Source organism: Macrosteles quadrilineatus, unplaced genomic scaffold (genome assembly GCF_028750875.1).
Source record: "Macrosteles quadrilineatus isolate MER2022 unplaced genomic scaffold, UCM_ALF_1.0 Scaffold_8__2_contigs__length_117827958, whole genome shotgun sequence".
NCBI classification, from domain to species: Eukaryota; Metazoa; Arthropoda; class Insecta; order Hemiptera; family Cicadellidae; genus Macrosteles; species Macrosteles quadrilineatus.
In genome coordinates, this window is record NW_026542601.1 from 56,280,218 (window position 1) to 56,292,676 (window position 12,459).

Below are 12,459 nucleotides of genomic sequence, written 5' to 3' on the forward strand. Positions count from 1 at the left end.
CAGCTGTAAGACTTATCATTTAAGTAACGGTATCATTGAAATTGTATAACTTCCATTGAACAGAAATGAGATAAGTAGATATTGATACACAATATATGAATTTTCATACACTTATAATATGACGAATTCAAAAAAGTTTTATGCGCCAAATGTGCTAAATATTATGTAAACGATCAACTTTTTAAGCTATAATGATGTTACTACAATGGTTAAAAATGTTTCCTGTGAAACACTGGGAATAATTCGTTTTAAAAGAAATCATTCATCATGGATATAGGAAATAATTAAGATTCTATAATCATTGCCCTATCAACCTAGGCCCTTTTCCTGAGTGTTATGAGGTTTATGTTTTGATTTATTTTTGTGTAAACCGTAATATAATCCCCCTGCCACAGCAAATCTGTAGACTGAATTTCCATTTGCCTGATTATATAATTTCACTAAAATATTTTAGAAAATTACCCTATTTTCCATATTTATTTATATTTTCCTATTTTTCCTATTTGTCGGTTTGGAACTATTGTGATAGCTTTTTGTTTACAGTGCAAACCATGGATGTATGGATGTATGGATGGATGGATGGATGTTTGTTACAAGCAAACGCGAAAAATACTAAACCGACAAGGTTGAAATTTGGTATGATGAGATTAACATCCCCGATTAACATATTCTTACCTCAAAAATTCTTTCAGTCTCCACCCCGGTGGCTCTGGCTCTGGACTTTCTCTAGTTAACCTTATGAGAATTCATATTTAAAGAAATTAAAGAATTTTGTCAGCCGTTTCAACTGTACAAGTTGGTTCTATGATATTAAACAGCATTAAAAAGTTATAAGGCTCGCCAAACAGGGTGCATCACTATTATGTTGTTTGTTTGCATTAATGACCACAGCTAATTTGAACCAACTAGCAAGAAAAAGTTGTGGTACACAATGAGAACTTTACTTTTTTCCATGGTCTAGGTGCAGTGGTAGAACATCAGGACTATGGTAGATGTGTGCTACACAATAGGATACCGTATAAATTAAAAGACCAGTTTTTTTTTTTTTTAAATCGTGTCCTCTCCCATAACTGCGATAGCCTAAGCATTTATACTCATATGACAACCCCGTACGAAGGACGGGTATACTCTACTAGTAACACAATAATACAAATACAGTATACTAATACAATAATACTGTAGGTTTCCGTAGTCTGTGGCCATAGGTTCGTCTGAACTGTCAATCAATTCTGAGAAATTCACAGTTGTTAATTCTTACTAGTCTTTTTCTAAGTTCACGTCGCACTCGCAATTAGTTCGCATGTTTTATCTAGGAAAGCAGGTAGCCTATGCCCTAAGTCATAGCATTTGTATGTTAAGTATAATAATAACAAACATGCTTATCGTAGGTTTGTAGGCATACTTGTTCAAGAATATGCCGTGGTAGGTTTTGTTTATAAATTTTATGTTTTAATTCTTGTCTAATGACGATATTGATTTGTATTAGTGCGAAAATGTTAATTTATTTGTAAAGGGCATGAGTGGCCCTCTAGTCTATGTATATTACATGAAGCACAACATGAAAATGAATAAATTAAAGGAAGGTAAAAAACGGATCAGTTGCTGAAGGTCTAAATCTCGGAAGGTCTAATCAGACCTTCGACACACATTTTGCAGTTTGTACTTGATGCTGAGGATCCCATGAATACTGTACAAAATTTAAAAAAAAATGTTTCATTCAATTCAAACTACAAGTTTATTACTTTTCCGAGAACCAGCCTTTATCAGGACTTCCGCTCCCACGCTAGTTGGCAACATCACTGTGCTATATGAAAACAATAAATCTTGAGTAAATATACTGTAATGTTGAATTTTGAAGTTGTGGTGTTCCTTCGTAAACACATTTAATTATAATCTAGGAATATGTAAATTTATTGTTATACGTTAACTTTATTGATATTCGATTCGCTACAGTACTATTAAACCTATAACATTTTCAATTCATGTGCGTTGTATTTTAGAGTTGGGGACTTATTTATATGATACTAGCTGTGTGCCCGTTCTACGCACGGGGATCTTAAAGTAGTCAGTTGAAACCTTCTTATATTAAGAAAAGCAGTTGGTTTGCATATTTTCAGATATGCTGGCAAAACTATTATGTATACATCTTCGCAAATACAGTATCTGACAGTTTCAAGCCAAAACAAATGCTTCGCAATTAAATGTCACCCGGATCGTGTTGGTCCATATGTTAAATAAATGATTAAATCTAATGATTAAACTAAAAAAAGCTTTATAGGCCTAGATCTATGAGGCATAGCCCTAAGGCCTATAGTTGAAAGTTACTTCCCACAATGGTAAAAGGTATTTAAAGTACTACCTCAACCTCACCATTTAACACTTTATTCGGGTTGACATTTTCATTATCAAGATGCTCTTGTCCTTTTCGTGACACTGAGAAATAACATAATGCGTTACCAACAGACATACACACAAAAATACAGAACTTAATTAGGGAATTTGCTACGTTTTAAGCATAACAAAGTACATATAAAATTAGAATTTGAAATCTTTGTCAATGTCATCAAATTTTATCATGACAATTTATATTTGCTTGGACCGAAGGTGACCCGAAATGCTGTCAAAATGACGGCTTACTTTATGAAATGAAGTACTATAGACAATTTAGATTGGTAATTTAACCTATAATAAAAAATACCAAAATAGGCCACGAACTATTGATACTTAAACAACGTATATCGTAAACAATTCATGATGGTTTGCTAAACAAATGTTTTACTTAAATGAGTTATCATTTTCTTAGCATAAACTAACATTTTGGAATCCAAGCAGAAAAAGCAAAACTTATACAGTTAAGACATCAGTTAAATTTAATAAGGCTGTAATACCACTGTATAAATAAGGTGCAACACCAACGATAACTAATTTGTAAATTACAGTGATGTGTTGGTACGTAAAAATGACTCTTGCTGCTACCAACGGTTATAAGGAAAAAACCAGTACCAAAAAACCAATGTTTACAGTTAAGAATTACGTCCGACAAATTAAATGCGTTAATCAAGTCCCAAGGTTATTGATTTCTTGGTTTTGGATTTTCTCGTGAAAAGTTTTCGGCAATCAAAATTATTTCCCATCAATTGCTTTATTCGTAAACAACTTTTAATGTAAACTTATTGGTGTCAGTTTGAAAAAAAAAACAACCTTATAAAAACAACTGTTTGTTATTTAATAGATTACGCAGGCTTATTCTCTAAACAATGATTGGTATATCTTTTAACATTAGAATGAAATGTACAAAAATTACGCAATGCTGGGTTTTTGGACGTTTGTTATTTTATTTCTTAAGTAGGGAGGCCGTGTATTCTAGGGAAAAGTTCCGGTATCAAGGATCGTCGTCGAAAAGGTTGTTATGAATAATTGGGTAGGCGTAAGTACCCAAGAGATGGGCTATGGGCCTATTGGCTGTATGGTCCAGCGATTGCATCATACGGTGAACTGTAAGTGAGTAGGAACAGAAAGTGACACATTGGAAAAGCGAGTTTAGCATCATCCAAAAACCGTAAACCTCTGTTACAATCACCCACTGCAGTTATGATTTTTTACTTTACACTTTATACTTTACACAACCACCATTGAAGCGCCGTCAATGAGTTAGTAAGCTATTGGCGACGATCATTAATACATTCAAGTTTCCCAGCCCTATACAACACTGATTCAAGCTTATCAAAACTCAAGAACAATTTTATACACAAAGAATCTCTGGTTCCTAACCTGGATGATGTTATTAAATTTTATTTATGGTTACACTATATTATTCCACTTGCGATTAATTAAATCCGTTATGTAAGACAACAATTTTAATCTCACTTGGATGGGCTTTGCCTTCAAAAAGTGATCGGAAATGGTTGTGGTATTTGTAAGCATATCAGTGACAGCGAGAAAATAATAATCTTGATCCGAACAGCTGTTCGTTATTTATTTCATAGATCATTATGTGATAAAAATTGGACGAAAACTTGACAAAAATCGCACAAAACTGCATTTTTGAACGTCCGTAATGTTATTTACTAAGTAGTGAGGCCATATTTTAATGGCTAAAGACACTCTCGCCAATCCAGTGATTAAAATGACTTGATAGGTACTCTCGTTTTCCTGGAGAAGATTGCGTAAAATCCCATCTTGAGTGTTACAGGAAGACAGAAAGATAGACAGACAGAAATTTAGATGAGACTTGTTTCGGCTTCTTTAATGTATAAAACGTAAAAATAACCTACAAATGAATGATTCTGAGCAATGTACAGACAAAACTCTAATTTCATTTATATAGATTCTCATTGGTTGCAATTTAATAAGTGGTGTAGCAAAACACAAACACAAAATTTATCGAAATGAAACTAAGCCAATGTTAGGTGAATACTATTAATAAACATATTTGCGACATAAATACATTTAATTGAAGCCTAAAAAACAGTTCGAAAATGGCATTCTATTCTTTATACTAGTAAAAATTAAAATGAGGGTATAAAAAATAGTTTTCAAAGATCATGTTGATCAATGTACAATCATCTAGTCTTGAAAAAAATAAGTATTTAAAAGCTTACTCCAAACATAATGAAGTTGATCGGCTGTTAACAAAATGTCATCATTTTCAAACCATGTAGGCCTAAACCTTATAGTTTTCCAACTGTTGCCTTATTTATTTTTTTCTTTTTATGTTTTTTTTTACTTTATGATGTTTCAATTAATGGTTCATATATTCATTGTATATATATTTCTGAACAAGAACATATAACCATGTATATATAACTAATAAACCTTCCATAAGCATTTTACACGAGAGAACACTATTCGGCAAGTCATCATGTAGGAGCTTGGACGTCGTGCAACAGCGCTGAGCTATATTGGACGTCGTGCAACAGTCAAATATTTATTGGACGTCGTGACACTTGGACGTCGTGCAACTGGCAGCGACTTTGGACGTCGTGCAACACTCCCGCAAATGTTACTTTTTACAATTCTATAGTGCGCTGTTTCACGACGTCCAAGTGCCACGACGTCCAAAGCTTGTAGAAAGACTATATTTTTGGCAGTTACTGTACTTTTGGACGTCGTGGCACTTGGACGTCGTGCAACAACTCAAAAATTATGTTTTGGACGTCGTGGCACTGAATAAATATTATTGGACGTCGTGGCACTTGGACGTCGTGCAATGCATCCGACATAAGTTATGACGAAAATCGTCATATTGCCAGTCCCAGGGTTAAATACTGCTACATGTGCCTAACCCAACCTAACCTAGTAGTAACAGGAAAATGCAAGAATGCTTTGCCGGAAACTCGGAAAGCAAGTATTTGGAGGTTAGTTTAGTTAGTTATTTTATGTTTCGGGCAAAAGGATTTGGGGTTTAAATACTGCTATATGTGCCTAGCCTAACTGATTTGTAGCAGCTGATAATGAATGAGAACGTGGGCCCTTTGACCTTCAAATAGTTGCCTACTGTGAATACTTGCTATCTGGCAAAAAATTCTTGCATTTTCCTGTTACTAGATAGCCTTAAGTTTAAATTGTATTTTCTTTTAATTTGATTCACAATTTTTACTATGAGCTAAGGTTGCTTCAACTTTTATAAATTAAGTTTAAGTCAGAAACTATTTTTCATCCACTCTGGAGAAAAACCAATCAACAAAGCTATATTGTAAACCACCCTTGAACCGAACAATCCATTAGGCCCTCCTTTTGAACTACCCAGCTGCTTAAAAGTTAAAACTTACTGTATGGTGGTGAAGTTTAACAAGCTCCGACGACCCATTGTTTGAGGTTGGTACAACTTTAGCAAGTTTTGCATCTTTGGCACATCTAGCCTGAAAATATTTAATTGAAAATGGTTTATAATAATCAACAACTGATAATCAAGCTTTGCTTGGAGGATAAATATTATTTTATCCTTTTGAAATCTTGATACACCAACACAATATAAAAATACCCCCGCCACAGCAAACCTGCAGACTAAGCGAATTTACACTTGTCTGACTACATTTTTGCTAAAATATTTCCATAAATAAGACATATATATTCCCAAATTAAATAGGCCTAGCATTAGATTTAACGAGTGCTTAGGTTTGCTGCTACGGGGAAGGTAAAAAGTGTTTTTTGACCAAACCTCAATAGTATAGTATGAAATAAAAAATTTGCCAAATTTTCCGTGTTCTCCTTCTCCTCCTCCTTGAATGTTGACGGACCTACAGCCCAAACCACTGGCTCAATTTTAATGTTTTTTATGTTGTTTGAAAGCCCTTAACGTGTACCTAGATGTGCCTTTTGAGGGTCTCAAGTCGGTTGACCCATAAACCCTTGGCAAGCCCTCAAAGTACGATTTTGGCCCATTTAAATAACATGGGATAAAAATCAAAACAAAAGAAGGACCAGCTGCGATTAAATCTCAATCAATTTAAATGTTAGAGAAATGCATAGGAACAGCTGAAACATTATTTTAAAACTTTTATAACGTTTTTTTTCAGGTAGGCCTATACCGAATGATTTGAACTACTTACACTGGTACAGCAGCTCGTCATTTTTAACAGTTTAATACTACTTATCAAAACATATGAAACCTAGGAACTTGAAACTTAGTACTAGTACTAAGGTTTGTTTTATGTTTTGATACACTAAAACAAATAAAACAATTGGGAAAATCACTCCACGTATGTTAAACAAGCAATTAAAAAGTGATATGTAAATTTGAATAAATGAGTTTTTCAATATTTGTTTTGCCTTATGCTATTTCTAACAAACCTAATCTGTTTGATTACATTTTTACTCCTATAATAAGGGCTCAATTTACACTAGTCTTTATATATACAGGTTTAATTATCAGAACACTTATGTAACACCAACACATTTTATGTTGTTCATCATGAACATTGATGAAATTTGAAACTGAATTTAAGCCTAGGGGGTTTGTTAAATAGTAATTTTGGTACGTGTGTCAAAAAGTTTTTAATCGGTTTAAAGCAGATAAGACCAAAAATGTAGAATTTAGTTCTACACAAACAATATTATTGAAATTAGATGTAGTTGTGCCATGGTCTATATATCAGAGAAAAGAGGATTTTAATTTTAACTGTTAATTTTCTACAAAAATAAATAAAATCTAACAAAAAACCACTAAGTGGTAACACTTTCCCCGCCAAGTCAGCAATCCAAAAAAGATAATAAATCATTACTTTTTCAGCCAAAAAAACAACGTAATTTATGTAAGTTTGGCAACTTGGTGGCAGACTTTTGCTCGATCACTTTAAAAAATACCATAAAACAACAATTAGGCCTAACTTAGAATTAACTTGCAGAAGTTTTATGAAACCATACCCACTGTGGATATTCTGGATAGGTAAGCTTAAGCCAAATTATATCAAATCAAATTGTTTGTTGCCAAAACAAATAATACATTGTATAGCAACGTCAAGGTAAAAGTTTAAAAACTATTTTAAGGAACTTAGATGATCTAAAAATTCATCAACATTGTATACAGCTAAACTATATAACATTGCTACTAACTTATGGTGTTCTTGAAAGACTTAGAATTCAGACATTTGATATTGCTTTGTATGTTGCAAGGATCTCTAAGTTATCAAGAAGATATTTAACTTAGGGTCGCAGATACTTTTGACTTTCAGGATATATAGACCAAGTTAGGCCTACCTCGGGTCTCAGGAGTTGGCTATCTTGGGTTTGACCAAGGTAAGTTAACTTAAGCTTAATAGAAACTAAAGCTTAAGCCATTGACTTAAGTTAGCCTATTCGATAACGTACAGAAGTAGACACCTAATCTAGATATGGACCAGCTGTCGCCAATTTTACTAAAAATAGCCGGACTTATCTTAGACCAAGTCCAAAACTTAGTTGTGTGAGCCAGTCACAAAATGTGCTATTCATATTCATATTCATTGGCCTTCGTCGTTGACCCTCTGGTGAGGGAATAGACTGCGTCGTTGTTTAATACGGAAAAAAGACACAAAAACAAAGACTACACGCACATATAAAATAAAACTGTGTATTAAACATGGCGGGCAGGCAGTAGGCGGTACAAAAAAATAATTGTCCCGCTCCAAATTGTCCTTAAAGAAATCCTCTACTTTGTAGTATGGTCTATTGATCATCAAGTCTTTCACAGCACTCTTTAACTTCCGGTCGTCCAGACATCGAATGCTGGAAGGGAGTCTGTTGAAGAACTTGATGGCTGACGTAGGGAAGGAATTGAGCGTCCTGCTCAATCTCGCACGGGGAACATCGAGATCCTGCCTACCTCTGGTATTACGGGCGTGGATGTGGCTTCTGGTGTTGAGAAGAGGAACACTGCATTTGATTTCAACCAGGCAGGCGTAGATATAGTGGCTGCAGACGGTTAGAATTCCAAGTCTCTTGAATATCGGTTTGCAGTGTTCTCTAAAAGGGCTCCTTGAGATTATACGGACTGCCGCTTTTTGAAGCTTTAAGACTTCCTCCACTTCCGACGCATGACCCCAAAGGTGTAGTCCATACGCAATGTGCGAATGAAACAGGGCATGGTATACCATGAGCAGGTACTGCTCCGTGACACATTTCCGGAGACGCCTGAGGAGACAGTTGACTCTCGCAAGCCGTGTGGCAACATGGGCAGCATGGTCATTCCAGTCTAGTCGGCTGCCCACTGGAAACCGAGAAGTTTTACTGCAGCCATGTCGTCCGAGGAGTCTCTTGAGAGGGTACAAAGGAGTCTCTGGGTTTTGTCTCCATTCAGTTGCAGCTTATTCATCTGGAGCCATGCTTTAGCTTCTTGGACCTGGATTATGGCTAAATCCCTAGTGTGGTGTAGGTTTGGCCCTTTAGTGAGAAGCGTGGTATCATCCGCAAATAGAATAGAGCTGCTGGTCTCGTCGATGCCATTGATGAGGACCAGGAATAGAAGAGGGCCCAGCACAAAAAATGTGCTAAAATTCTATTCAGCACATTTTTTGTTAATAACCTAGTTCCTAGGCCACAACAGTACCGTAATTGCTATATTGAGTAGAATTATTAAGGCCCTACTGAAGGCCTAGCTCACAATAAACCATTCCATTAGTTTGACTAGATAAACAAAGTTTGTACGACAGAAGTTAGTTAGGTTAGCCTTATTTAGATCAGCACAATCTGTCGGTGGCTCACATCAACAGCCATAATCAAATAGGCCTACAGTGATTTCCTACAGGACCTAGGCTACAGGCCTGTAGTTTTAAAAATTGGTGACAGCTTTAAAATGGTGATGGAATGTCTAGTTGTATCAATAACTTAGTCAAAGCTTTAACTTAGGTAAGTTTAGGCTAGGCCCTACTAAAAATCTTAACATAGCCCAGCCCAGGCACTAGGCCTAGGCTATGCCAGCTTACCTTTTTACAAGTGAGAAAGCATTGCACATGCACTGACCAGTAGCAACACAGGCAACTTAATATTTGAGTTAGGCTAACAACTACAATTCCAACGAAACCGGCTTCACTGAATTCGTCGATACCGTAAACAAATACCCAAGTATACAGCCATGTTGCATACATAAAGAGAAAAGGCAACACTGTTCCATTGAAAATTATAGGTCGCGGGGAATAGAGGGATACACTTTGAACTAAATCGTCTACTTTTAAATCTTGAGGCATTTTATAATGATAATTTCTTAAGGGAAGTATTAAATAATTCCCGCTAAACATTACAAATAAATATTAACTTAGAGAGTGAAGTAATAATTTACACAGCCCATCTTCAAAGGCTTGCAAGAAGAGGAAAAGAAAAGACAGATGTCGTGAAGTCAAGTCGGGTCAACGTCAACAACTCAACGTCAAGAGAAAACGAAAACACACGGAGGGGCACACGGGAGGGACTAAGGCTAACATATCTTGTAGTGTCAGCGTTCGCCGCTAGGACTGCTAAGTTGAAAAAATTTATATAAATTTTTAATTTTTTTATTTTTTGTTATAAAATTAACTTTTTAATTATAAAATATTGTTTTAAAATTATAAAATAAATTTTTAATTTTTAAAATTAAACTGTCATAACATAACATAACCAACCAGACTTGCTGATAATATAAAAACTATATAAGATAAAAATCTAATTAATAATTAATTATAATTTTTAATTAATTATAAAATTAATTTTAAAATTTAGTATTATAAAATTAAACTGTCATAACCTAACCTAACCAACCAAACTTGCTGATATGAAAAATTTGTTGACAAAAAGTTAGTGCTGCCAGCGGGTTTCGAACCCCGAACCACCTGAACACTAATCCGAAACGCTACCAACTATGCCACGAACGCCGCTGAAAACACATCGTTTCGTTACGGTAATCGTGTCGCCTCAAGAGAAGACAAGCCCCCCACACACTACCAGACCAGACCTCCAGACCAGACCGTCTGGCTGCAACCAGACTGTCTTGGACGGCTCTACACACTCCCAGACCAGACGGTCTAACATTCGTAATTGAGAGACCGTGGTGAGAACTCCAACAAATGGATGAAGACTGTTACGATGGTCGGCCGTCTGACAGACAGCGCTACACACTCACAGACCAGACAAAAATAGTGGTGGGGGAACCTCAGACCGTCTGTGGTCTGAGGGTTCAACCATCAGACACGCAGACAGTCTGGTCCGAGAAAATCGGTCTGCAGACAGCCCCACACACGATAAGACAAGTGCCAGACGCCAGACCAGACGGTCTGGTCTGGAGGTCTGGTCTGGTAGTGTGTGGGGGGCTTACCACTAGAGATATGACGTCACTACACCTTTAGCCTTAGTCCCTTCCATGTGCCCATTCCCGAAACCACAAGCCGACGACACAGAATACAATTTAAGCGTTGCTGCAAAACTGTTAGCACGCTGAGGTTGAACATACTATAACTAAATCATCACTGTACGACGCCGACACATGACTGTTTAGGACAAAGTTTATAAATTGGTTATAAATCTTAATGGTTTACTGAAAGATGGTTGTAAAATTGTTAAGTTTTTAAATTTTTTCAGAGTTTATCGTACCTTTTACACATTTGTTCTCTTTTGTAAATTTGCTGTTCTTGCATCCATACTTATTTTTTTGTGTTTAAAAAATTGGGTTTGCTTATTGTTAGTTTCTACTTCTACTTCTATTCACCATGACTTCTATTGTTATACTTGTTATTTATTGTTATTATTGTTGTATTGTGATAAGTTACTATTTATTTCCACTTGCTGTGATACAATATTTATTTATTTTCTCAAATTTGTTTCATTAATTGTAAGTGTAGGTACAAAAGAATTGTACCATTGTACCTAGCTTTTTTGTAGATAGCTTTAATGGTCGCAGGCATGTTATTATTGAGGGAAAATTTTGAAACGTATGTTTTAATTTCCCTGCCATGTTACTTCGTAGATGCTGTATTATTTGTAGTACTAGAGAACCCGTGCGGCTCAATGAGCCGCATAATATAAAACATAACGCCGAGGAAAACGTTATGCTTAAATTCTAGTAATTCTAGTCACATCTTAGAGTTGTTTAACACTTGTTAGAAACTAATTTTTAATATCTCTATTTGTGTCGTCAAGGTTCACATACATTATTTCTACTCTCAGTTTTAACCAATAACTTCTAATGAATGCTAAACGATCTGCTTCAATTCGAGCTAACATTTTGCAAAAAAGTTTTACCAGCATTGAGAATTTAAGAAAACTGTTGCCTAGACATCCCCCTAATTTAATGTGCTCCATGTTTACCCACAAATTCTGGGTTATCAACTGGAAAGCCATAATATGCTTTGAATGGGCTAAGGCAGCAACACCATGAAATTGGTTCGATAACTCTTGTAGCTATAAGATTTGGATAGCAATTTTCATTTTCTCTTTTAAACAGCGTATATTATTTGCCTCTCCTGAATCATAAAAATAAACTTGACTTTAACTAATCGATAGTTAAATACATAAACACTAATTCCTTCACTTATATCTAATATTAACACTGAAATTCAGTCAAAAAAACTTTGTATACGTTTGTCCGAGGAACTGGCAACATAACCTAGAAGTAAACGATCCATTTGTGTTTTTCCTAAATTAAAGTAGAGCGAGTACAAATACAAAAGTTTACAATAAAAACACAAGGTCCGCCAAGATTTGGTAAAATCTTACTACTTGAACTTATCATAGTCAAGGCATTATTATTGTTTGTACTAATTTTTTTGAGATCGTCAGTGTCAGAAGTAAACATTTCTCGCATGCATTCATTTGATCTGACATTAGGCAAGTTTATTTTACCATCGGGACAACACTATGTGCTTCGTATATTTTTTCACTTCCAAAGTAAGTTGCATAGCAGAACTGGCAAATACTATTATTCATCTCACCAAGTGAATGTGTATCTGGATGGGTATCTGTTAGACCAGGCTATTATACGCATAAGATACCTTATTATTAATTGTATCCTCCTCC

The 12,459-nt window shown here is 35.4% G+C and overlaps 1 protein-coding gene across 1 annotated transcript in view; it reads right to left on the reverse strand.

Moving 5' to 3' along the window:
- The window catches only part of LOC128999428 (endoplasmic reticulum transmembrane helix translocase), a 41,605-nt gene extending 31,806 nt beyond the window's left edge, over positions 1–9,799 (reverse strand). The window contains exons 1-2 of the mRNA XM_054425948.1: positions 9,402–9,799; positions 5,772–5,861 (exon numbers count right to left, since the gene is read on the reverse strand). Of these exons, the coding sequence (XP_054281923.1) occupies positions 5,772–5,861; positions 9,402–9,713 (402 nt within the window). The 5' untranslated portion in view covers positions 9,714–9,799. The remainder of the gene's footprint in view (positions 1–5,771; positions 5,862–9,401) is intronic.
- Positions 9,800–12,459: the final 2,660 nt, after the last annotated feature.